The sequence below is a fragment of the Triticum aestivum genome, chromosome 5B, assembly GCF_018294505.1.
Source record: "Triticum aestivum cultivar Chinese Spring chromosome 5B, IWGSC CS RefSeq v2.1, whole genome shotgun sequence".
In the NCBI taxonomy this organism is placed as follows: domain Eukaryota; kingdom Viridiplantae; phylum Streptophyta; class Magnoliopsida; order Poales; family Poaceae; genus Triticum; species Triticum aestivum.
This window is the reverse complement of record NC_057807.1, coordinates 271,566,094-271,593,676: the sequence shown is the minus strand read 5'-3', so window position 1 is coordinate 271,593,676 and position 27,583 is coordinate 271,566,094. Positions and strand designations below refer to the sequence as shown.

Genomic DNA, 27,583 nt, shown 5'->3' with positions numbered 1-27,583 from the left:
TGGGCCTGTAAGTCCTGCGTACACCTAGGCCCGTATGGCATGTTATGCCGTACACACATATACAGTAGTATGACCACCCATCGTCAGTATATTGTGGTACCAAATTTGTTACATGAAACTTCTTGTTGTTGGAAACTCGTGTATCGTCTCATTCAAGAATTGATCGCCATCTAGTATATTGGAAAGAAAGAAGTCCACTTTTCAGCCTTCAAATTTTCAGGAAGTTCACTTTTCAACCTTCAATTCCTAAACAAACTGTTCACTTATAATCACTTCACAACCTTGGTCCTGTGTTTGTTAGTTTCTTGCTGACTCAGATGCCATGTGATGACAACTAGGACAATTTGTCCATGTCAGCAGTACACGACGCCATCCACAAATGTCATGTCAGCACATCTCTGTCCCTCTCATTTTAGAGCTCTGTCTTCTCTCTCTCTCTCTCTCTCTCTCTCTCTCTCTCTCTCCCTCCCTCCCTCCCATGTGGCCCTTTCTCTCCCAACTTTCCCCAAATTGCAGACCAAACAGTAAGCTGATCTACATTTTCTTCCTGCTCGCAGCTCCGGATTGGCCTGCTTCTCCTGGTTGAGAGCATCACACAGATCATTCTCATGCCGCCAGAACAGACCTCAGCCTCGAGACTGAGAGACACCCGTTCTAAGACATTCAAAGACAGGCCAACGAAAGCCATCGCGCTAGGTGCCTTGGTCACAGCCGATCGTTGGGTCCCCCAGAGTTAGGTGCCTTGGTCACTGCCGATCACTAGGTCCCCCAGAGTTAGGATTTGGGCTGGCTCGGGTTGGGGAAAGTGAGCAGACAGGTGGCCAGGGAGGGAGGTAGACGTGACGTGGATAAGAAGTTATCCTAAACTTCTAATTGTTGGCCACATATGGCGTCGTCCGAATCAGCATGAAACCACGCTAGAAAAGTGGACCTCTTTCTATCGAAAACCAACATATATGTGCAACAACTTATATGAAGCTGACTAGGATGCTATATGTTAGTTGTGTTGCATGCATTAGAAGCAAACACGATTACATACCTTTCTTCTTATTGGGTATCCTTTGGAGATTGTTATATAGGTTGAAAATGAATATGGGAATATTCAAAGCAAGTATGGTCAAGCAGGCAAGAGATATATGCAATGGGCAGCTCAGATGGCACTTGGGCTTGATACTGGCATTCCTTGGGTGATGTGCCGGCAAACTGATGCTCCGGAACAAATTGTAGGTGACCTCACAACCTTGTGATAATTTCCACTCCTTCTGTTTACTATATGTAACAGAGTTCTGACTCGATACTTTTTTTGGTAGCTTGATACTTGCAATGCATTTTACTGCGATGGGTTTCAGCCAAATTCTTACAATAAGCCAAAGATATGGACTGAGGATTGGGATGGATGGTATGTGGTTTGTGCCTGGTTTCCTTCAGCCATTATTATGAACATTTAATGGCATAATCAGGTACTTTGTTGTGTGAACTGTGATAGTTGGGGGTACGGACCCGTGTGTTTAATCTACCCAAGATGAACATGGCTTTAATACAATGGGGTTAGGCAGGAGGAGAACATCATATTCTCCTCCTTTAGGTGTAGTGATTAGGCAGGTCTACTAGTTCATGTTCAGACATCAACATCATTGAGGGTATGTTTGGCTTTACCCCAACCTCGCCCTACAAATATTTGGCTAGGGTTTATCTTTTGCTCGCTCATGAGTTGGTTGGCTAGAAAAAGAAACTAGAGTGGCCAAAGAGGCATTGGCATGATTTCTTTTTGGAAAACCATCCATACAAGGGCATACCCAGTGCTGAAAGCTCCCACACAAGGTGGGGTATGGGGAAGGGAATTTCTAGACATTATTATGCAAGGAGGCCGGTTCGAACCCAAGACCTCCAGGCCACAAGTGGAGAGACTACCACCGTGCCAGGCCCGCCCTTCCTGTGCCAGATATCTGCAAATAAAATTCCTTTTTTTTGGCAAGTATGGTGTAAAATGTTCAAATATCATAAACAAGATTGTTGGGTGGTGATTAACATTACATTTTTCACATTATTGGAAGCTCTTGAATTTTTTGTTGCTCCATGCATTACACCTTCTGTTTTGTACGCAGAGTATACTGCATCAGTGCAGAAATATGTTTTATGATTTTGCTCCATTTATAATCCTTATATCGCAGGAATTTTCCAGCCACCCCTTTTCGGGAACAAAATCATAAACATATTGCTGCCTAATGCAGTATACTCCCTCCATACAAAATGTAAAGTGTAATTTGATTTGCCAAGGCAAGGCTTTGACCAACACTTGATTAACATGCGGTACTAGCAGTCGTAAGTACTAACAAATACAAATCTAGTGATATCAATTTTGTGTCGCATAAAACATTTTTTTTCTCGAACATGGACCCAAGTGCATATCATTTTGTATTTTGGGGAAACATCAAGCTGTCGCCAAATGAAGGGGAGACTTGGCGCAGCGGTAAAGCTGTTGCCTTGTGACCATGAGGTCAAGGGTCCGAGTCCCGGAAACAGCCTCTTGCAGAAATGTAAGAAAAGGCTGCGTACAAAAGACCCAAGTGGTCGGACCCTTCCCTGGACCTGCGCAAGCGGGAGCTACGTGCACCGGGCTGCCCTTCTTTTTATCAAGATGTCGGCAAAATGTACAAGTCCAACTGCAAACAGAAAATCGAACTGCACAAACAAATAAACAAAAGGCAGGAGAGATCTGTGGAACACTTTTTCAAGAACAACAAATATGGAACACGGAAGATAAATAAGCACAGCCGCAGGGCTAAATTATACAGGTGTGCTGCTGTTCCAACATGCCTGGTCAGGCGGCCTGGTGTGTATTAGGGAAATTTTTCGAGAAAATGCAAAAGAATCTTTGCTTTTCATTGCATTGAAAAGACGAGAGAGAGTACATGCCTCCTAGGAGGTTATAGTTACAGAGTCCCAGCGCCCGATCAGTGGACATCCCAGGAGGCCGGCAAGACAAAGCCCTTGTGTCCCAGCTCGTGCCCAACATTTGGCCTCGTCTTTAATCCTATCGACTAACGCATCTATCGAGGGTCTTGCATTGTCGAAGACGCATTCGTTCCTCTGTTTCCAGATCATCCAGGGGACGAGCATTGTGTAGATTGCAGAGCTTTGCATAGTGTAGGAGGGGTCTGTGCCTTCGCACGCAGCCACCAGTCCAGCATGGTAAGTTCATTGGCTGGTGATTGGGCAGGTATGCGCGCCCAGTCCAGGATGATGTGCCAAGTCTGCTTAGCGAATGGACACGCCAGGAGCAGGTGTTGGATGGTCTCCGGATCTTGATCGCAAAGGAGACACCTGGGGTGGTGCTGGACGGCGTCGCGGTCGCTAAGCAGACTTGGCACATCATCCTGGACTAGGCGCATACCTGCCCAACCACCAGCCAACGAACTTACCATGCTGGACTGGTGGCTGCGTGCGAAGGCACAGACCCCTCCTACACTACGCAAAGCTCTGCAATCTATCACAATGCTCGTCCCCTGGATGATCTGGAAACAGAGGAACGAATGCGTCCCCAAGACCCTCGATAGAATAGCAACTTGTATTCCCAGGTGGCCATAGGCCAATATATATACACGTACCAAGTGTGGTACAATATGCAGAAAGTCCCCTATACAATGGGGAAAATACAAAGGCTACATGGCTATGTACATTTAACTCTTGACAGTGTGCACACAAACTACCTATTAAAAAAGAAACAGTTCGCGAAACTTTGTCTTAACAAATCAAAATACGACTTACATTTTGGGACAGAGGGAGTATTTTTTTTTCCTGTATGCATGTGCATGATCGATCTTTCTTCCATGTATTTGTTTAGCTTTAAAGCCAAAAATTTAGAAGTCTGCTGAGTTCTATGGTTTTGCTGTAGTAGCAAACCGAATGTGTAACCATATGCACATCGATAAATAATGTTTGCCAAATGAATGATGTAGCTAAACCCACTATGACTACCCTTCTGTTATATTTCTTCAAGAATTACTAATTGAACACCTTCTAGTTTCGATGTTCTATTGAAGATATATTCTTGTTCTCTTGAAAAATGTGACCTGATGTATTGCGCAGGTATGCCAACTGGGGTGGACCATTGCCTCATAGGCCTGCCAAAGACAGTGCTTTTGCTGTTGCTCGTTTCTACCAACGTGGCGGAAGTTTGCAGAATTATTATATGGTAAGATGTTCCTCGATAAGAGAAATAAAAAGGGAGATTGTAAAAGAATCACTATCTCCAACAGCAAATTCAAATATCTACTTTATATGCACTTTGATCTGGCTGGGGAATCTGAATATGTTTGCGCCCCAGGCTCTTAGTCTGACTCATATCACTGGCATATGCATAGTTTGAATGGAGCCCTAGCTTCAGTCCTTTGAGCTGTCACTTGTTGATGTATATATTAGTGGTGTGTATATACCCCACTGTATAAGGGGTATCTTGCTTACTTCTCTACTTGTATCTCTATATATACATGTCCTTGGCCTTGGAGTAATACAAGTTGTTATTTTCCTAACATGGCATCAAAGCCCCAGGTTTAGAGTTTCTCTCTCTCTCCACCGCACGTGCAACTCATAGTGTCGCCACACACAGATCGGTTTTCTCTTATCTTGGTATCATCTCTACTTTGATTTTCTATCGACTTCCTGATCGTATTTCTGCCCTAGTTCCCCTGTCGCCCATCCTGATCCCAATTTTATCATCAATTTTTTTTTGACAGAAAGACTGTAAGGGAACCCCCTACAGTATAATTGGTGCAACAAACCCAAATTGCAAGCACCATGCCTTGAACCTGGGTGGGTGGGAAGGCATCAGCCCCTTCCGACCACTAGGCTATGCGTTAGTCTGCAATTTTCGCTTGTCCAGATATTTCCTATCGATTTCATGTTCAGAGTCAGTTTGCCTCTTCTCCCTCTCAAGTTCGTTGGAATCACCTCCTTCAGGTTCTGCGATATCTTCATGGAACTATCTCCCACCGTCTTCATTTCCATGCTCCAATTCCCTACAGCTTCAGGCATATTCTATGCTACTTGGGCTAGTGATCCTTTGGATTGCCGGTCGATTTCTGCTTACTGTGGCTTTCTTGGTGGTTCTCTCATTGCCTAGAAGACGAAGAAAAGACTGCAGTTTCTCGTTTAAGTGCATAGACTAAGTTGTAAGCTACAACATTTTTGATACAAGAGGTGACTTGTTTACGGTGGTTATTTGAAGATTTTAGAGTTTCTGTCACTACATGACTACTCTTTTTCCTGACAATACATGTGCTATCAGCATTACTCGAGACCTGTAGTACAATGAGCTCTGTTCATTACAACTTACAGGTCTCATTTTTCTAAAGTTTCATAAGGCGAAGTTCAGAGCATATTTCAAGTTTCAAAACAGATGTTTCAAGCAGTGTAGTGATCCTTGGTTCACATTCCCTTAGATGTTTGACAGATATTTATTCTAGCTTGATATCATAAGTTACATTGCATAGCCTTTTACTAGGTTGACTTAATTCTGGTACTTCTAGTAAAATGTCAGACAATTGTTCATTTGTAGCGTGAAAATGTTTTACCATGAATATGATGGTTCTAAATATTTTGCTCGCAGTATTTTGGTGGAACAAATTTTGCCCGAACAGCTGGTGGTCCACTTCAGATAACAAGTTATGATTATGATGCTCCAGTTAACGAGTATGGTATGTGAGTTTCTTTGTAAGTGCAAGACTTCAGAACTATAAAGATTTAATGTGTTTTTTTGTTTTAACATATAAGAGGACTTGCTAGTGACCGATACCCTGAGCTAGCTCTTCGTGTCTTAGGCTGCATGACCTGCCGACCAGTGTTTTGCTGTATGCGGACAACGTCGTCATCTTCTGCCACCCGAATAGGATGGAGTTACTTATTGCTTGCAACTTGCTCGCATAATTCGAGCACACATTAGGGTTGTGTATCAACTTCGTGAAGTGCTTGGTGTTACCTATCACTGTTTCCGGCAGGATACACTAGTGCAAAATAAAGAACTCTACCGCACACGCCCAGGAACATGCTGCTGTTAGAGACGGGTGTACCACTAGATATGGAGTCCTGTTTGCGTAAGTAAAGTCAGTGTAACACGTCGATGTAGAGTAGTTGTATTACCGTGTCCTCGTGGATCCCTCCAACAATCCGTCCAAGTGTTGTAGCTGCAATGCCTACAAGATATGCATACGTGTGGGATCAGCAACCGGCTGGTGCTTGGGCGGAGATGTGCTAGCAACTCGGAACTGTTGAAGTGTATATGGGGATTCCTAGCCCTTTCCATCAGTTTGGACTTTTGGTTGCGTTGGCTAGTGCATGAAGCTTAACATGGTATCGAGTCCAAGGTCTTGAGTTCAAGTCCTGGCTTTCGCAATTTATCCAAAAATTGTTGTTCCCCCCTTTGTGTCCACGTATAGGCCTCTTGAGCCATACCTTTGAGTCTATCCACATGTTGACTTCCCGCGTCTCACGTGAGAGGGGGTGTTGAAGTGTATATGTGGATTGCCGAGCCCTTTCCATTAGTTCTGACTTTTGGTTGAAGTGTATATGTGGATTGCCTAGCCCTTTCCATTAGTTCTGACTTTTGGTTGGGTTGGCTAGTGCATGAAGCTTAACAGGAACATCAGTCAAGGAGGCGGAGCCGCCATAGGGTTTCTGAAACCCTTGGGCAAGAGTGGAGGTAGGTGACATGGCAGCCGTCAGGGTGTGCACGCCTCCCCATGCCCTTCTTTTATAAGGGGCAACCCCCTCTAGGGTTTGGGGCACCCTCCCTAATGGTCTAGGCCCAATCAACTCACTTTTCTTCCTTCGGGTCAAATCCGTTTTCAACTTCGGACCATTACTTGTGTGACCCTTTAGGTTCATGCACGTTTGGTTTGGACATGACACGAGTACCCCTACCCGGTCACTAGTTGGTATTAGCCCCTAGCAAGACATGCCAACTCCTAAACACACATAAAGACCGTATCGGATCACAACGTTGCATATGTTAAGCTTCATGCACTAGCCAACGCAACCAAAAGTCCGAACTGATGGAAAGGGATAGGCAATCCAAATATACACTTCAACACCCCCTCTCATGCGTGATGCTAGCTTCATGTACTAGCCAACGCAACCAAAAGTTTGAACTGATGGAAAGGGTTAGGCAATCCACATATACACTTCAGCGACGTACATGCCACTCCTTTCGCCTCACGATATTGGTCAAGCTCAAGTTCAACCTCTCTTTCTTGATCATGTGATTCGGAATCCTTTACTAGGTTAACTCTTCAACCATAAGTGGCACCTCCATGCATTTCTGGATCTGATCACTCGAGGGGCCCAAGGAAGTGACCGTCGGGATAACTTTTTAACATTCGTGATAGACCTCGAGGTATCTCCAAACCTTCACATACGTTAGGATAATCAACGGACTTGGATCAGCACCAGTGACTCCTCTCGCCTATGAGTCTCCAACCTCCAAGAGTAACAAGAACGATGTGGGAAGCTTGGAACTTGCTCAAATCACAAAAGTGATTGGTCAAAAGAGAGGAGGAAGCTTGGATCTTGGCTAGGGTTAGCTCCTCTCTCAAATTCCTCACAAATCTCTCAAGGAAAATAAGGATTGGGGTTGGGAGAGCATGGGGAGTGTTCTTCTTAGATCTGGAATGTTTGGAATGAAGTGGTTGACCTTAGGGTTAGCTCATCAGGAAAACATGGCACGTGCGGAGAAGAAGTCACATCAGGGGACGACGAAGCGGTAGGGGAAGACGAGGCATTAAAAGAAGACCCATCATGAGAGGTCGATCCATCAGAAAAATCTGCAACTCGTGGACGACGAATGTAGTGGAGAGGATAGTGGGGACAATACGAGAAGGAGCCTCGGCAGTGGTAATAGCTAATAAGTGTGTCAGGATTAAGTCTGTAAAGAAATAGACTCGATAGAGGAGGCTGAAGGAGAAGATGGAGGTGGATAGAAAGGATGAGACTCATCATAGGTCATATCCTGAGAAATTCGCATTCGATGACCGACAGGATCCCAACGCCGATAGCCCTTGTGCTCAACACTATATCCTAAGAAGACACAATCAAATGATGGAGCAGTCCATTTAGTTCATTTATGACGGACGAGAACAACATAGCGAACACAACTAAATGGCCGAGGCGCAGAGTAGTCGGGAGAAAGACCACATAGACTTTAGAGGAATGCCACACTAGGAGAAAGACCACATAGACACTTTAGAGGAATGCCACACCGCAGAGCAGAAGAAGGTTGAATTTTGATGAGATAGGTCGAAGTAGAAATCACCTAAGCCACAAAAGTGAGGTGAAAGAGAGGCGGGGATCATCAACACAAGCTGTCTGAAGAAGGCGATGATGCTTGGGCCCAGCAACACCATTCTGAGAATGTGCACTGGGACAAGAGAAGTGAGCATGTGTACTCTGCTCAGCAAGAAATCCTCGCAGCGAACATGAGATATCTCACTAGTAGAATCTACACGAAAGACACGAATAGGAGTAGAGGACTCCGTACGAACCATAGCGACAAGTTGCTTAAAGATAGATAAGACCTTACTGCGAGAAGACATAAAATTTGTTTGAGTGGCGAGAAAAATCATCTATAAAAATAATATAATAGCAATGACCTCCTTTCAAAATGAGGGGAGCCGGACTCCAGTCATCTGAATGAACAATATCAAAAGGAAGACATGAACTCACTATGAGGATAAGCAACTGAATTTGATTACCAAGCTTACAACCCTCACAATCTAAAGATACATCTCCGGAGATAAACCCTAGAAAGTCATGATGATCTAAAGACGAGAGTTGCACAGATGACCAAGACGATGATGCCGTTACTGAGAATAGACGGTAGACAAAGTGCCGGAATAGAGAGACTGGCAACAATGGCAGCAGAGGGACCGTGACACCACTCAAGCTCTCAAAGGGCTCGTGACTCACAACGCCGGAGCCAGCCCCTACTAGAGCCCCTGGGTGACGGTCCTGAACACAACAACCAGAGTGAGTAAGCTGGTCAGCTGAAAAGAGCTGCATGGTAAACCAAGGAACATGACCAACAGAGGAAACATGAAAATATGAGGTGCTAAGCGTGCCATGACTAGCAACGGGAAGATAAGTACCATCAGCAATAAGAACATGAATAGAAGTATATAGATCTAATCTATTAACAGCGCGGAAGAATCATAGATCATATGAATAGATGCTCCAGAATCAAGAATCTACGTGGATGTACTTGACTGTATAGAAGGTGGTCTCTTAGTGCTAGAAGAGTCAGTTGTATTATGGATGTAACTTGATTGTATTGCAAGGCCCAAGGGGCATGTACATATTACACAAGACTCGGGGTGCAAGGAAAGGAAACTTAGCCTAATAGGACTCTGACCTAATATTAATACTCCTTAACAAGTTGAACCTATAGAAGCCACAAACGGATTATGGTGAACTTTTACAATTTTAGCATTTCTTCATTCAAATTGTGTCATATGGTAGCATGTGGGTGCCTTATTATAACGTGGTAAATGTGTATATCATCAAGTGACTTAAGAGTAGGCATCTAAGTTATATCTTAGTCTTTGCATGTATAAAACACCAGAGTTACTATTCAGAATGCATGGTATTATTATTTTCAGGTTTCTTAAGGCAGCCTAAGTGGGGACATCTGAAAGATCTACACACAGCTATCAAACTTTGTGAACCAGCTCTCATTGCAGTGGATGGCTCACCTCAATATGTAAAGTTAGGATCAATGCAAGAGGTTTGTTGCCGATTTTCTTGCTTTTGATTTCATAAGCTATGTATATGTTGAAGTATATGTGGATTGCCCAACCTTTTTCATGAGTTCGGACTTTTGGTTTTACTGTACATGAAACTTGATAGGGTATCAGAACCAAGAGGTCTTGGTTCAAGTCTTGGCGTTCGCAGTTTTGAATAGAAAATTGTTGTCCCTCTTTCTGTCCATGTTTAGGACTTTTTGAGACATACATGAGCAAGGCTAGTGGAGTATGTGTGGATTGCCCAACCTTCTCCATGAGTTCGGGCTTTTGGTTCTACTGGTTAGTGCATGCAAATAGTCTAAACCTTCTAATATATGGTTATAGGAACGTGTAACCTATTGTCCCTCTACTTGTCATGTGGGGCATCCCCTATAGGCGCAGGAGGCCGACACGAGTGGCAACAATGTCACCAGATTCATGCAGTAGTCGCTAAATGAAAAGATTAGTTGTATCCTCTTAGTTTCACAGGATTTATTCCCTGTAGTTTGTTTACATGTCTAGTTAGTAATATTCCACGTTTTGGATTAGGCCTCTTAAGTCCTGTAACGTTGGCTATATAATGCTTACCTCTAGTCTCCTATCAATCGAGCAATAAATCAATCTACTATCCCCCCATGTTACCTCTTCCCCTGCCTATGATGTGCGACAACCCCTCTCCTACTAGCGCCGCGTCAGAGAGGTCTAGGGGTTCGGCCTCTTACTTGCCGTAACTACCCTCTCCGCCTCTGGCCTCATGGAAATACAATTGCATATTTCCTCACAATTATTACCCAAAAATTATTTTATAATTAGAAGCTAACAGTCTCACTTCTTAGGTAATACTCCGACTGGGAGTTTTGTTTTGTATGTGATGGTTTCTATGTACAATTTAGGTTGTGAATGTTAACATTTGAGCTAATTGCAATGGAGATATATCAGCATGGCGTGTGGGAACACTACCCCACGAACTTGGAATATGCAATGGACTAATCCATCAACTTGGCTTTCGGGTTCACTTTGGTCCGAACTGAGGCCCGCCAGGCTAATCATGCCTACATGGCATGCCATGTCTGGCTACTCACACACATTCCATGTTTGTGAGGACTTTGAATCTTCGGACGCATCATACTTTTTTCGATTAGGACTCCCAATTTTTGGCAATCCTTACCAGTGCCTCCATTCTGTTCTTCTTGTCAAGCTATCCACAGCTACTGAGGAGGCGGTGAACTGCGGCAACGGTGTGGAGGATTTGGACGCCAGCGACTTTAAGAGTGCCAGAGATGGAACCATGACGTCAATGACCCAGCAGCACAAACCAAATGACGACATCACTGAGCTGTCGAAGTCCTATATGGATCGTTTGTGGAGACTCAACCAAAAAGCTCACGGAATACCCCCAAATAATCCTAAATTGATTAATGGTTAACTTTTTACCTGCAAATGGAAGCCGTAATAGGTCGTTCATCATTCCCATCTCTGGCGGTATGCCATCCATATATTGCACGACCTCCCAGCTCATCCCCCCCCCCCCCCCCCCCCATCCACGAGGAGCAGAGAGGGAGCCCGCCGTCGCCCCCAGGTCATGAGAGCAGAGAGGGTAATTCGGGCACCGGAGTCTTGAAGAAGGGAATTTTGAAGAGATGGGTTTGGCCCTTAGGGTGTCAATTAGCATCTGTGTTGCTATTGGTATGAATCATACACAGCTCAGGTAGGTATTTGGTAATTTACAGGCCTGAAAGAGGGACAGGAGTGTGTACACATGTGCAATTTGACACGCTGCACGCTGCAGTGGACAGATTAGTTTTAAGTGTTCGCGTGCACCAAGTTCACGCATCTCCAATGCAATTGCCTCTTAATACTTTGCTTACGCTCTTGTTTAATTCAGGCACATGTATATTCCAATGGAAAAGTTCAAACAAACAGAAGCATGACAGGAAATGGACTGATTTGCTCTGCTTTTCTTGCCAATATTGATGAGCATAAATATGCATCAGTCTGGATCTTTGGTAAATCTTATAATCTGCCACCATGGTCTGTGAGCATACTACCAGACTGTGAGAATGTAGCTCTCAATACTGCTCACGTGAGTAATCTATAACTGTGCACATTATTTCTTTCCTATGTATGAGCACAATGTTTGCTTTATCTAGTTGCATCTGAATGCATGTCATATTGTATTAGAAGAAGACTGCAAAAATAGTGGAAATAGTGGAAACATTTAGAACATGTACAGGGCACCAAAACGAAGGCTAAAAGGGAAAAATAGGAGCCAAAAACTAAGAAACAGGAAACTGAAACAGGCCACATCAACTGCAGCTTAGGCAGGCTGAGCAGGCATGGCTGCCGCATCAGGTGGCCATGCAAGCAGAGGTGTGTCTAGAAGTGCGGTCGAACATAGTTTCTGTATTCAGCTGGAGGCTGTTCCTGGTTCATGACAAAACATGCATAATTAATAATTCTGTAATTGTTCTCAGGGTTACTGGGATCTCATGTACATACACAAGGATAACCCCGCAATCTCACCTGTCCTCAGGACCACAAAGATACCAAATTGTTAAACATGAGAGTTTCTAGGTTTGAACTTCTAATAGCATAAAAAAAACACCAGCAACAATGTTTTCAGAAGTTTAGAAACTACTTGGGTGAACTTATTTTTGTCATCGGAATGTCTAACCTTTGTATCAGACTTACTTTATTTGATTATTCGTGCATTTCCATGTTTACAGTCATGTTAGAACATATGGATGGCTGTAATCGTTTGGATCTGAATTAGATGTTCCACATCAACATGCTGGGTAGATGTCACTGATTTTTTTAATTTTTTTTGACATTTGTGGTGCTTCTTAACTGTTTACTTGTTATATTTCAGGTTGGTGCACAAACTTCGGTTTTTACGTTTGAATCTGGGTCCCCAAGTCATTCAAGTAGACATAAGCCTAGTCTTTTATTACCTGGGGTTGATGGGTCCTATTTCTCGAGTACTTGGTGGACTTCTAAAGAGATCATTGGTACATGGGGTGGTGAAAGCTTTGCTGCGCAGGGAATATTAGAGCACTTGAATGTAACAAAGGACACATCTGACTACCTGTGGTATACTACCAGGTGAATGTTGACCTATATAAGCTGTTAGAGCATATATAATTTTGTGTGCTTACATTCTGTAGGGAACAAACTACCAGTATTCTCTTCTCTAGTTAACCAATGACTGATTGGGCTGGGTTCTCTCCTTGGAGGCTGATTGAATTGAGAAACCGTAATACATTTTTCTGGAAATTTACATGTTTGTAGATTTTCAAAATGATATGGTTTGCTTGATCATCTGCATCAGCTATTGGGTTGCAATAGATCTGTTGTGCCTTCAGAATGCTTGATCAGTATGCAGTTTGATTGTCATGTACTTCACATTCTGATTCTGTTGATAATGCACCCTTTATATTGAGAAGATTTAATATATAAATACATTTTTGGATTTAACAGTGTAAACATTTCGGATGAGGATGTTGGATTTTGGAGTTCAAAAGGGGTTCTTCCTGCACTAAAAATAGACCAAATTCGTGATGTAGCCCGTGTATTTGTAAATGGAGAGCTTGCAGGTATTTATTTGGGACTATCAATCTACATAAAAATGATTACTTATTTGCTGACATCCTGTTTATGTGGAAAAAATGTATCCTACACTAGATCATAGTCGTTAGTTCCTTGGTGGTGATGGTCAATTATTCAATTCCTAATTGTGGTGGTAATGGACCACTATTTCAAGTAAACGTGTTTATGAATTCAAATTGAGATGTTTTTGTTGTTTAATTTTACTAACCCCGTTTAAGAACTGTGTAACATCGGTGCAGTTCAACATTAGTTAGTACTTGTTATATGCTTTAAATAGTTGAACCACCTGTTTCAAGATTTCATTCTATAAATATATAAATATATTTGTGTAGTACAACACAGATTATCGCTGGTAAAAAACTTTGGTCTTGGTTAGCTACAAGCAACTTGTCTGATTTTTTTTTGAAACATAGCATGACATGCTCTGGTGTTGATGTTTTTGTGTCAATGCATAGATGAAAGATTCATTTGTTCATAATGGAATCTTTCAATATGAAGGTAGTCAAGTTGGTCACTGGGTATCACTGAAGCAACCGGTTCAATTTGTTCAAGGTCTTAATAAGCTGACATTGTTGTCAGAAATTGTTGGCTTGCAGGTATTTCGTAATTTTATGATGCCTTTTTTAGCTAAATAATATTATTTATAGCATTTGAGAGATCACGCGTACATAGTTATTGCCTCAAAACATCTGTGCACTCACCTGTAATTAATAATTAGCAACCATATCACTTAGTCCAGCAATCAGGCTTATGCTTTCTTGGTTAAGTTTGTGGTGTGTCCTTCCCGACTAGGGTTCAACTCCCATTAGGAACGAATTCTGGTGTCTCATGGTCATTTCTACCTTACTGACAATTCCATGGGGCTCCTCTACCACAGAACTCATTTTTTGTTCTCATATTATACCCATGTTTAAACTGTGGGATTGAAGGTATAATAGGTGAAAGAAATTCAGTTACATTGAAGTGAGCTACTTGTATGCTGTGCATGCATGTGATGCTATCGTCTTCATTTAGCTAGCTGTATGTTTTTGTTCTGTTACATATGCACGTATGATCATCACGCACAAAACGTGATACATTATTTGACGTCTCATATTGTCTTGGACAATCGCAAAGAACTATGGTGCTTTCTTGGAGAAGGATGGAGCTGGATTTAGAGGGCAAGTAAAACTCACTGGATTGCCAAATGGGGACATTGACCTGACTCATTCCGTTTGGACATATCAGGTAAAGCATTGGAATTTTCAGCCACACTTCTACCTTGTTCACACTTTGATGCAGGCATGCAGACTTTGCGTTGAGTATCATAGGTGCTCAAACTATTTTCAGGGTCTCCCTTAGGTCCTGGAACTTTAATCATCATCTGTGTCCCGGAAGTGCAATTACTCATGCTAGATACTAGAATGCACTTCCAGGATCCAGATGACGATCTTTAAAGTTCCAGGGCCTCGTGAGACTCCGAAAAATAGTTTGACGACCTACAATGCACTTCGCTCTTTTACATTAGATTGTTAAAGGTACTAGAATACTGTACTAGTATTCTTCTGACACACATGACAAGTAGTCCAAAACCATCTATATCGTTAGACCGAATTTACTGGTTAACTACTGAAAATATAGCCAAAAAATTACAGCTTAGTTTGGTAGTGAAACTGCTACAGTTCTTCCATGTTTTGTTCTCCACCAAAGGAAATGTTGCATACAGTATCTCTCACCATGTGTTCTTTACCTAGTATTGTTCCAGGTAAGCTTCTGGAGTTGCCATGGACTTAAAATATTTTATCCTGATTTGAGCATACCATGCACATTAAGATGTATATTTGAAATGCAGGTGGGGCTGAAAGGTGAGTTTTCTATGATTTATGCTCCTGAGAAGCAGGCATGTGCTGAGTGGAGTGGCATGCAGATTGACGATATACTGTCACCCTTTACATGGTACAAGGTAAGTTGACTTTCACCTCCATAAACTTACCATTATATACGGCTGAGGTATTGTATTAGTTCCTTAGTGCTTTCCATCATTTCTAGCGCTAGCATGGACATGTCTTTCATATAACTTTTACCTACCCAGGTCAAGCCAATCTTTATCTAATCCATCAAATTTATTTTCAGATTTTACTGCAAGATCGTGCAATCTGCACATTGGTTGTCTCTTAACTACTGTTTTCTATATGCAGACTATGTTTGATGCCCCTAAAGGTACCGACCCTGTCGCCATCTATCTTGGGAGCATGGGGAAGGGCCAGGCATGGGTGAATGGGCATCTAATTGGGCGCTACTGGTCACTAGTAGCGCCAGAATCTGGGTGCTCATCTTCATGCAACTACCCGGGAGCGTATAGTGAGAGCAAATGTCAATCAAACTGTGGAATGCCGACCCAAAGCTGGTATTAAGATTTTAGTATAATTCATTGCATGGTGCCGGGTTTCTCTTCTATATTTGTCTATTCTTTATGTCTATATTTATCATATCTGTAGTGTAAGCATTACATGCAGATAAGCCACAAACTGGAACTCTAAAGCGATGATACTCCCTCCATTCCCTTATACAAGGCCACTATGAAAAATACATTTTGCATCTATACAAGGCCACCAACAGTAACCGAGGCAAAATTCAATGATGTTTTCTCGTACTAGCAACTTATTTAATACTTACATGCATGTAGTCATAATGACATTGTGCTACTTCTTTCTCATTCCTTCCTTGCATGCATGCGGACGTATTAATGATCCCATATAACAAGAAGAAAAGTTGGCTTGCAAAATAGTCATTAAATTTTACCTAGGTACCTGTAATTTGAGTTTGTGGCCTTGTATAAGGGAATGGAGGGAGTACAATATTGATAGACATAGGAGTAGTCAAGGAATTTCATCATATTTTTAGTTACATAAAATAAACTCCCTCCGTCCCTATTTACATACCGTGCATGTATTTTGAGATTCGGCGTTGACCATCAATTTGACCAAGAAAACATGGTTTATGCATCACAAAACTTATACCATTCAATTTGTATTGAAATGTAGTTCCCTTGGACGCTTGGGCCGGTGATATGGCCGGGATACGCCTGTATGCGATCCTCCTCCGAGTGGGTACACTTACTCACCGACAAATCCCGTCCCAGCAATTCTGTACACAGCAGGGCTGCCCGAGGGTGTTTGCGTTGATGTCGAGCTTCAGTAACCATCCGACCTCCACACCGCCACCTCCTTTCCCAAGGTCCATCACGAGAGGCATTTCCCTCCATCGACGTCACCACACTAGCCTTCTGGACCCACGGGACCCTTGTGCCCCTCCACTCCTCCTGCAGTAAACACAACTCCGACGCCTTCCCCGCTAGCACCACTAGCAACTGTTTTGCGCCTCACCTAGCTCGGCACCATGGCAAGTTTGGCACCTCACCCCAGCTGAGTTGCCAGAACGTCATCGTCAGGGTCTTTGCTTCAACTGTGACGAGATTTTATCCACACAAAAGAAAACTGTGACGAAACTTGTGTTCCGGGGTCACTGGTGAGCGTGGCGCCCAAGGTCTCCTGGGAGTCAATTGAAGAGTTACTGCTCCACAAGCTGGTTATTTTATCTACTACTCCCTCCGTCCGAAAATACTTGTCATCAGAATGGATAAAAAGAGATGTATCTAGAACTAAAACACATCTAGATACATCCCCTTTTATCCATTTTGATGACAAGTATTTCCGGACGGAGGGAGTACATAATGGGGCGACCCTCTCAACAGAGAAGAACATCATCGTTTATTTTATCTGCTTACAGTGATTAGGCTTGTGCAAGTAGTAGATCCTTCCATAGCCCCTACTGATGGAATGTGATTAGTCTACTCTAAATTCTTATGATTGCATTCATTTGATAAGATTAATGTGTATTTTTTTATTTCAGTGTGTTTTTTTGTTTGGAAAACTAGCCTTTTACTTTGACATAACCATTTTTTATATTCTCAAACCTTGTTATTTCCAATCAGGTACCACATACCACGAGAATGGCTGCAGGAGTCGGACAATCTTCTGGTATTGTTTGAAGAAACAGGGGGTGACCCTTCAAAGATATCACTGGAGGTTCATTATACCAAAACAATCTGCTCAAGGATATCAGAAAGCTATTATCCTCCCCTTTCTGCTTGGTCACGCCTTACCAGTGGTCGTGTCTTGGTTGATACTATAGCACCAGAACTGCGCTTACGGTGCGATGATGGGCATTTGATCACTAAGATTACATTTGCGAGCTACGGAACTCCATCAGGTGGTTGCCAGAACTTCTCCGAAGGAAAGTGCCATGCTTCGAGTACTCTTGCCTTGGTATCAGAGGTAAGCTGACAAGTCACGACTGCTAACCTAGTAAATTTCTTCTGATTCTAAATGGACGAATGCGAGAGCACCTTTTTAATTTCACACGCTTATGTGCATCAATCATAAAAAGTGTTAGCAAAATTCTAATGGACGAATGTGAAAGCACCTTTTTAGTTTCCCACGCTCATGTGCATCAATCAGTGTTTGCAAAATTCTTAATAAAGAAGAAAATAAAAGATTTGGAGGGGTTAATTTGCCGTGGTTTCTGTACAACGCAAGGCTAAACTTGATCCCGAAAATGAGAAGAGACTCCGAGCAAGTCGGTGATTACACTATATGTTTATTTATTTTATTTATTCAGTCTGTTAGATAAGGAACAGATGCATGAACTTTGTTCACTAACTTGAAGCAAATCAGTGTTTCCAGGCGTCATTACACTAATCTGAATATCTACCAGATGTCATAATACTATTATTATTTTCCTCGTTTCCAGGCGTGTGTGGGCAACAACGAATGTGCAATCAGTGTTTCGAATGATGCATTTGGTGATCCATGCCGACGAGTCGTCAAGGATTTGGCAGTTGAGGCTGAGTGCTCGCCGTCATCAACCACCAAAGAACCTCGAGACGAGATGTGATGTGGAATTCTCGTGACAAACTGGTGTAAGGCTCGACCCATGGTTGTGCGTGGTGTAAAGATAATGATCCTCAAAAGATAATCCTACAAGTGAAGAAATAAGGACAGGAAAAAAACCGCATACGACCCCCATTGTACCATTGTTTGTTACTGGAGGTTGGATTTGATTAATGCTGAACAACACTTCGGAAATGATCTTTGTGGGCCGACCATGCAGTCCTAAACGTGGTGCGAACATTGTAGATTTGATTTCATTAATCGGCAGCCATGACTCTGATCAGAAAAACAATAAAATCGATCAGCCATGCAAGAGCCTGAAGCTTTTTTTTTTTCCGAAATGAAACTGAAGAAGCTGAAGGATAAAATTCTAGAACTGTACTCCCTCCGTAAACTAATATAAGAACATTTAAAGCACTAAAATAGTGATCTAAATACTCTTATATTAGTTTTTTTAAATGAAAGGGGTTGCCCCCTGCCTCAATTTTTTATTAAAAAAGCAAAGGCAATCGTAGCAGACTGTTAACAGCTCTTGGCTCCAGCTAGAACGCAGCTGTAGCAGAATTATTACAGGAGAGAATAGCTAACAGTCTCAAAACACCTCCCCCTTGGAAGAAAAACTACAAACGAGTCTATGGCCCCAACGGAGAGAAGCAACAGAGATACAAAGATGATCTAGCAGCTCCGTTACATGACTCTCCTGGAGCCATCCATCCACCAAGCGATTCTAAGCAGTTCCCCGCGATGATGGTCGAGCAGCCTCAAGCAACGAAGGAGTAGCGCAGCTTGGGAGTCCACACACAGGATTTTCCATTGGCGAATATGTCTTCCCACCAAATCCAGCACACACCTGATACTTCGCCAACTTTTCCTTTGGAAAACAAATTCATTCCGAAGCAACCATAAGCTCCACAAGGTAGTAGTAGAGATCAAGTTGATTGCATCATAGCATTTTTCTTCTTCTTCCAAAAAGGAATAAAAGACTTGAATGATTCAGGTATAGGAATCTCAACACACTCAGCTATCACCGGCCAAACTTGTCGGGCCACCACACAGTCAAAGAATAGATGATGAATACTTTCAAGTTCATTACAGAAGACACAGGTCAAATCCTCCACATACTGACGTTTTGATAAATTACCCCTAGTTAAGCTCTTGTTATGCACCATTAACCAAAGAAAAACATGGATATTAGGTGGAACTTTAATTCTCCAGATGTAATCTTTCCAAACAGAAACCATTCCCCAAAAATTGATCATTTTGTAAAGAGATTTCACAAGTAAACACCTCTACTTTCTAAGGTCCACACAGGCTTATCAGCAGCATTAGACAGAGAGAACCCTCTAACCAGATTTAGCATTTCCTCCCAGGAACGTAAAGTATCTTCATCCATCCCAAACCTGGGCCACCGAGGCATCTTGTTGCTGACAGATAACAAACAAATCCCATAACCTGGTTTTAAGTGAATAATCACCATCCAGGTGTCATGCCAAAAGGATACATTCCTCCCATTCCCAGGGATCCACTTATAAAAAAAATTAGCAGCAGAAAATGCCGAAGTGATACTCTTCCAAAAAGGAGAGCCCACCCCAGTTCTGGACCAAAGGATATTTGGTTTATCCACACTGTACTTAAATCTAAGAATTTTTTTCCAATCACTCTCTCTATCATCAAAAAAATGTTTACTCCATGCAGAAAGACATATTGAACTCCTTAAGATTAGGGACACCCAAACCACCCCATTCTTTCCTTTGAGAAATCAGCCCCCAATTGGCCAAATGGTATTTATGATTATCTCCAACATTACCCCAAAAGAAGTGAGGCGTTTACTCTTATATTACTCCCTCCGTTCCAAAATATAGTGCTTCCTCTATCCCCGTGCTTTAACTTTAACCATAAATTTAACCAACGAGACCGACTGCGGCGGGAGCAAAAGTTATACCAGTTAATTTGTATTTTATTCAAAAGAAGTTTTCAGTTATATAATTTTTTCTCCTACTGCAGTCGGTCTCATTGGTTAAAATTTATGGTCAAAGTTAGACCTCAAGAAGCGCGAGCGTACTATATTTTGAAATGAAGGGAGTAGTTTACAGGGGGAGTTTTATATATCGAGTGAATAGGTTTGAATTAATATATTACTCTCTTCAATTCATATTAATTGATGTTGTTTTAGTGTATTTATACTAAAATACCATCAATTAATACGAATTGGAGGAAGTAATAACTATAAAAAAGCAGAAACGCTATGTTCCACCCGACTGATAATACCGCGTGCGTCCAGCCCCCTGCACCACCTCCACAACCGTTTGATCAGACGATACTTAGCAACCCACACCATAGGCTAACTTCTGCAATACGGCCCTTGTTGCAATTCTTGCAATACATGTCTATCAGACGTAATACAGGTCTATCAGACACTAAACAATGTCAACACAACGTTTCCCTCGATACCTCATCGCCTGATTCCATCCGGCCGATCGCTGGGAGAGCCGTCGCCGGCGAGCCCCGCTTCCATCATTGCACCCTGTTACCTGCCTCCTCCACCTCTCTTCTTCTCGTCTTTGCAGCCAACCATGAACTCCAGCTGCCACCATGGCCGACCTCCTCTTCTCCATTGCTGGGGACCTCCATCGTCCGCCGTCCTTCTGCCGCTCGCCTCCACCATGGCCGTCAGCCGTTGCGGTGCGTTATTGCAGCTAGGGTCGGTCGTGGTCACCGCCTCAGCCGCCCGCCTCCACTACTACCGTCGGCCGTGCGGTGCGCCTGAGCTCGGCACGGCTGCCGCCGACCTCCTCCATGACGTTTTTGACCATCACCGGTCGCCTCCCTGTTGTAATTGCGACGACCGGGTTGCAAGGGGCGACGGCGAACGACGGCGGCGTTTCTGCAACATCATCTCCATTGCAATTTTTTCGGCAAGATCATTTGTGCTGCAAAATTTCCTTCCACAAGAACACCCATGTTGCAAAAATGTGAAGCCGAATTCCTTTTGCAACATCACCCATATTGCAAATGGTTTCTGCAACATGAGCTCTATTGCAAAGAGCTAGATCTCTGCAATACTACATTTGTTACAGTGCTGAAGACGGTGATGCGTCACATCTAACGGCCGTCGAGGCGGCAGATTTTTTGAAAAGATCTGTCGGCTGAAGCATGGCCAAAAAAAATACGGTGATCTGGTATTGCAGGTCTTCATGTTTGAATTGGCTGGGCCTTTCATTAACTGTGAAAACGAAGGAAGCAACGTCGATCGTCCAGACTGCTCAGTCGGAAGTCAAGCCACCGGACCTGACTAATCAAACACTGGAGCCATCAAAATATCTCCGCCACAAGAAAACACTACAAATCCAGCAAACTGGCCAAACGGATCATTAGAATACTAGATAGCCATCGCCGCCATGGATGATCATCAAGAGGAGGGGCCGGAGAAGGTGAAGCTTTTCGGCATGTGGGCGAGCCCCTACGTGCTCAAGGTGAGATGGGCGCTGAGCATCAAGGGCGTGGAGTACGAGTACGTGGAGGAGGACCTGAGGAACAAGAGCAGCGACCTCCTGGAGCACAACCCCGTGCACAAGAAGGTCCCCGTGCTGCTCTACCGCGGCAGACCGGTGGCGGAGTCCGACGTCATCGTCGAGTTCGTTGATGAGGCGTGGAGCCACCGCGGCGGCCGCATCCTCCCTGACGACCCCTACCAGCGCGCCATGGCCCGCTTCTGGGTGAGGTTCGTGCATGACAAGGTCAGCGCAGCGGTTTTCTTCTGTTCCCAAGTTCGATCCAAGTCGGTTAGTTCGTCGCAGACGATATGATCCGACTCTGAGCAATATATTGCATGCAGCTCTCGCCGCCGATCTGGAAGTGGTTCACGGCGGCGCCAGGCGAGGGGCAGGAGGCCGCGCTGGGGGCCGCCGTGGAGCAGCTGCAGGTCCTGGAGGACTTGCTCGCCGTCGGCGGCAAGGAGTTCTTCGCCGGGGAGAGCGTCGGGCTCGTCGACCTGTCGCTGGGCGCGATGGCATACGTGGTCCCGATGTACGAGGAGATCATCGGCGTGAGGCTGGTCACCGAGGAGAGGTTCCCGTCTCTGTCGGCGTGGATGGGCCGATTCTTGGACTCGCCGCCGGTGAAGGATCACCCGCCGCCAGTGGAGAGGCTGAAACCCAGGTACCGAGCCATGCGTGAAGCCTTTCTGAACATGGGCTAGATCAAAGCCACTGTCTGCGTCTTTCAGTTAAAATAAGATTGCTTGTACTAGCATGATATATGCAGTCCTACCCCGCAAAAAAAAGATATATACAGTCCAGTGCATCTTGGGCGTGTTTGATTGCCGCGCGTTACACTACCTGCGTTGCGTACCTTTTTCACTCAGCCTGGCTATGTAAACAGGGCCGGTCCTGAGATTTCGGGGGCCCAGGGCGAAAATAAAACTTGGGGTCCTTTATTATCCAAAATTATAATCATTATGTGCATGCTTAGCTAATTTTTTAAAAATCAACTCAAAAAAAGATAATTTTTTAAACATGAATTGCTCTTTTTTTTATCATGGGGTGCAAAACCAGCTTGCGACCTAGTTCCAGGATCTAATTATATATTGTTATATTAAGTATTTCTCACTTTTGTTAAGATTTTGACAGGGAAGTTTCATCCATTGTATATTTCATCATAATTTGGCAAACAAAAATAATTTGAGCTCCCCCGCATAGCTGGAATAACTTTATAATTTGCAACATTAAAAATTAATTTTGCCATCTAATAATATTGAATCGACCATGAATCCTCCAATTAATTTAAGCTTGGCTATCATCATTGTTCCATAGATTCTACACATCCTCTACCCTCGTCTTTCATCGATATCCAACACAACCAGATTAATTAGTCAGAAGGATTGCCATTCAAAAATTAGTCAGACGGGCATCCTAGTCTTCTCGCTAATTCACTATCTCCTAATTCTGCCACTAATAAATCACATATCAATCTATCTAGCTTTGTTGGATGATGCATCAGGAAGATGCTAACCTGATCAATCTGTAGTTTCTGCCTGCCAGGGCCGGTGGTATTGTTACTCCTTTCCATGGTGATGAACATGAAATTACTCGATCCGCCATTGGAGGAGGAACCATCGGGGGAGGGATCTGCGGGAGGAGGCTGTGTCGGCGGCGGGGTCGGACATGGACTTGCGGGACTTGAGGAGTCGTGCGTGATATCGCTCATATCATCATGCACGGACCTATGCGAGGGAAACGGAAGTTCCACCAATTTAGGGAATCGCTGATTTACCGCATGTAATGTTCGCATGTACAGGTCTGTTGCATCAAAATTTGCCTAGAATCATTTTTCCTCATGGGCCTGATACAGAGAACACACATACGTGGGGGCCCCTCTGTTTCGGGGGCCCGGGGCGGCCGCCCCCCTGCCCCCCCATCAGGGCCGGGCCTGTATGTAAATGCAGCCTCAAATGCATCATCTGCATGTTGTTTGGTTGCCTGCATGCCCTCTTGCCTACATGGACAGAACCACACTGCCTGGTGTTTGGTTGCCTGCATGTTAGTGGACAAACCCAAGGCATGATGTTTGGTTGTATGCAACGCCTGGTGTGTGGTAACCTCTTTTGCTAGTTGGTAAGGTTACCAGCACACTCCAGCACAACCATGTAGCACACATCATAAGCAGAGCCGGAAGTGCAATCATGTCCTTAATCTTATTTTGATGTTGATGACAACATGCATACAAGGGACTAATCATTTTTATCAAGTGTATCTCAGGATTAAGTCTCAAGGGCGTATGTGGATCATAACTAGGGACAAATGCATATCATTCAAGATCGGAGTTACAAGAAAATAGCTTTAGCTTTTCTTTCTTTACGGCTTTGTTTCTTGAGTATAGGAATCCCGCACTATTAAGAGGGGATCGTTGGATCTAGTGAAAGAGTTGCTCAAAACCCACCAACTCCTTTTTTCACCGGACGTCCGATCCCTCGCAGCTGCCCGGACTTCCAGCTCTTCACGGTCGTCCGGTGTTTCTTCACAGAACGATTTTTACGGATATCCGAGCTTCTCCGGACGTCCGGTCTCCGAACGTCTGTTTTCCTCCGGAGGTCCAACACTTTCTCAACAGAACATTATTTATGGATTTCCGGTCTTCTCCGGACGTCCGGTCCCCAGGCGACCGGCACGTTCCAGACGTCCGATGGCTGTGTGCTGTTTCGTGGCCTGTGGATCTCCAGCGACCGGACGGCCGATGGTTGTCGGACGTCCGGACCTATCTATGCCACCGGACATCCGGTCCTGTCCGGACGTCCGACCTCTACAGTGCACTTAAATGGCTCAAACGATTACTTTTCCACGTCCACTATATATAGCCTTCTTCCCCACACGGGATAAGGTTGACCATTCACTTTGAGCCTTCCAAGAACACATCTCACTCCCTCTCTTGATTCCCTACACCAAATCCTAGATCCCTAAGGGATTTGGGAACATTTGAGAGAAGTTCTCCAATCAAGTGATAGATCCACTCCCTCCCATTCTTCTCACCAAAGGAATTCGTGATTTGAGCAAGTTCTTGAGCTTTTCCCATCGTTCTTGTTACTCTTGGAGGTTGGAGACTCCTAGGCGGTAGGAGTGTTTCGGAGAGGAATCGACCATTGTGATTACCCCCGGAAAAGTTTGTGAGGGTTTGGAGACCACCCCAAAGTCTACCACTAGTGGTTGAGAAACGCCTCCGTGGTGTTGTCTCAAAAGGAGAATAGGGTGAGCCTTCGTGGCGTTGGTGTGCCGTCGTGATAACATCCACCTCTCTAACGGTGACGTAGCTTCCCTCCAAGGAAGTGAACATCGGCATACACCCTCGTCTCCCGGGGTTGCGGTTATTCCTAACCTTAACTCTCTACTTGTGGTTACTTGTCTCTTAGCACTTACTTATACCATATTGTGCTTGCTTACTTACATACTTGGGTTATTTGTTTATCTTTCTTAGCTCTTTCTTGCAATTGTTAGGCTCACTTTCATATTCCACACTATTGCCTAAAATTGCTAAGTAATAATTAAAATTTGTAATTGTACCTATTCACCCCCCCTCTAGGTCCATCTCGATCCCTTTTAATTGGTATCAGAGCCTCGTGCTCTATTCTTGTGGCTTAACCGCCCTAGAGCGAGATGAACCCTGATGGGACTCCCCTTGTTGCAGATCCGAAGAATACGGGTGCGGCTTCCACGGAAGCCAAGTCCTTCACTTCAGAGGATCTGGAACGAGCTCTTGCTAAGCAAAAGGAGGAGCATGATGCCTCTCTTGAGGCCTTGGTCCAAATGAGGTTAGCTACACTAACCACGATGCTTGCACCACTTTCTAGTGGTGTGGCCTCGAGGCCAGCTATGCCTACTCCTTCACTTGGCCAACAACCTCCCCTCCAATGTTCCTTGGCTTTATGAAAGACCTCAAATAGAGAAACCTAAGTATAACCCTCAAGGCAAACCTCCTTTACTTGATGAAACTACCGATTTTGCTTTGTGGAGAGTTGCTATGCAGGATCATCTTTGATATGGAAATGATGAGATGTTGGAGATCTTGGAGTATGGCTACCAAGCTGTTGACCCGAAGAATCTTACTCCAAGAGAGGTATATGACAAGAATCTCAGTGACACAGCAACCATGTGCATAAGAAGAGGTATGACCGACAAGAAAAGGAGACCATACATACATATCACAAGTGCCAAGGAATTATGGGATACCATTGTGAGAACCAAGACCAGCACCTCCACTCTCCGGCTTGCTCAATATGAAATTGCCAAGGGTCAATCACAAAAAAATTGTATGGAGAAAGGTGAATCTCCCAAGAAACTACTTGAGCGTCTCATGACTCTCACCGCCAACATTGAGTCATGTGAATGTGACAAGACTCAAGATGGATTTAACTTGACCAAGCGATTTCTTGTGGATAAATTGCTTCATGCTCTTGCTCCATATCATCACCAAATGGTGTGGGGCATAAGAAAACACCATGGATTCAAGGAAATGACTTCGGGTGACATCATATCTACTTTCCAACAATTTTAAGAGTCAAAGGCAAATGCCACAAAGCATCTTGCCATGCATGGTACCTCAACATCAAAGATCAATCTTGCATTGATGGCCAAGCATGTATGTGAAGAAGAGCAAAGTGAAGAAGAAGAAGACGAGGAGGAGGAGGATGGTGATGAGATTGATTCAGATGAGAGCCCGTCATATGAAGACATTGCTCTCTTTATCAAGAAGTTTAGCGCAGGAAAATTCAAGGGAAGATTCCAGAAGAAGAAAGTGAGGAAATGCTACAACTGTGAAGAAACCAACCACTTCTCCAACGAGTGCCCTTATGAGAAGAGAGAAGATAAACCAAGGTTTCCCAAGACCTTTCCCAAGAAGAAGTTGCCAAATCCTTTGAACTCCAAGCTCAAGAACAAAGATGGGAAAGCAATGATTGCTCATTAAGAATCCGATCCGGATGATGTTAGTGGTGTTGCCGGAGTTGCTCAAGATTCTCAAAACACGTTGAGACTAGTCAACAAGAGTGGTGATGTTGTCAGCTACAACTATATGAAGGACTACAAGGGCAACGCTCACAAATGCCTAATGACAAAGGGCGTGGTGGAAGATGGAGAGGACCAAAGCTCTCCTAACAAGGTCAAGGTAACTCCATGATCAAATTAACCCTCCTCTTTTCACTCCTCCTACTTCTAGTGATGAGTATCTTGATGCGGAGGATAGTTATCAGGATGATGATATAGATGATCCTATGCTTGCTAAACTAAATAAGTTCATGTGCTCCCTCAAAGGAAAGAAGCTCACTATGTTTTGTATGCTTATGGAGATGGTGAGTGATACGTCTCCAACGTATCTATAATTTTTGATTGTTCCATGCTATTATATTACCCTTTTTGGATGTTTATGGGCTTTACTTTACACATTTATATCATTTTTGGGACTAACCTACTAACCGGAGGCCCAGCCCATATTGCTGTTTTATTGCATGTTTCAGTATTTCGAATAAAAGGAATATCAAACGGAGTCCAAACGGAATGAAACCTTCGGCATCGTGATTTTTTGGAAAAATATCATCCAGGAGACTTGGAGTTCACGTCAGAAGACCCTCGAGGAGGCCACGAGATAGGAGGGCGCCCCCCTACTGGGCGCGCCCCCCCTGTCTCGTGGGCCCCTCGAGCACCTCCCGACTGACTTCTTTTGCCTATATAAGTCTACGTAACCTAAAAATATTGAATATCAATATAGATCGGGAGTTCCGCCGCCGCAAGC

The 27,583-nt window shown here is 43.8% G+C and overlaps 1 protein-coding gene and 1 pseudogene across 3 annotated transcripts; both read left to right on the top strand.

The window, feature by feature from the left end:
* LOC123111326 (beta-galactosidase 15-like) overlaps positions 1–18,502 on the top strand; it is a 28,140-nt pseudogene extending 9,638 nt beyond the window's left edge.
* Positions 18,503–21,590: 3,088 nt separating this feature from the next.
* LOC123111325 (glutathione transferase GST 23) lies at positions 21,591–24,043 on the top strand. Of its 3 annotated transcripts, none has more exons than XM_044532091.1 (3): positions 21,591–22,044; positions 22,143–22,465; positions 23,333–24,043. In XM_044532091.1, the coding sequence occupies exons 1-3, from the start codon at positions 21,706–21,708 to the stop codon at positions 23,571–23,573; spliced, it is 903 nt and encodes a 300-aa protein (XP_044388026.1). In that variant the 5' UTR covers positions 21,591–21,705; the 3' UTR covers positions 23,574–24,043. The 3 variants fall into 3 exon arrangements, with proteins under 3 accessions (XP_044388026.1, XP_044388027.1, XP_044388028.1); XM_044532092.1 differs by having other exon boundaries at positions 21,595–22,044; positions 23,347–24,043; XM_044532093.1 differs by lacking the exon at positions 23,333–24,043 and having other exon boundaries at positions 21,604–22,044; positions 22,143–22,625.
* Positions 24,044–27,583: the final 3,540 nt, after the last annotated feature.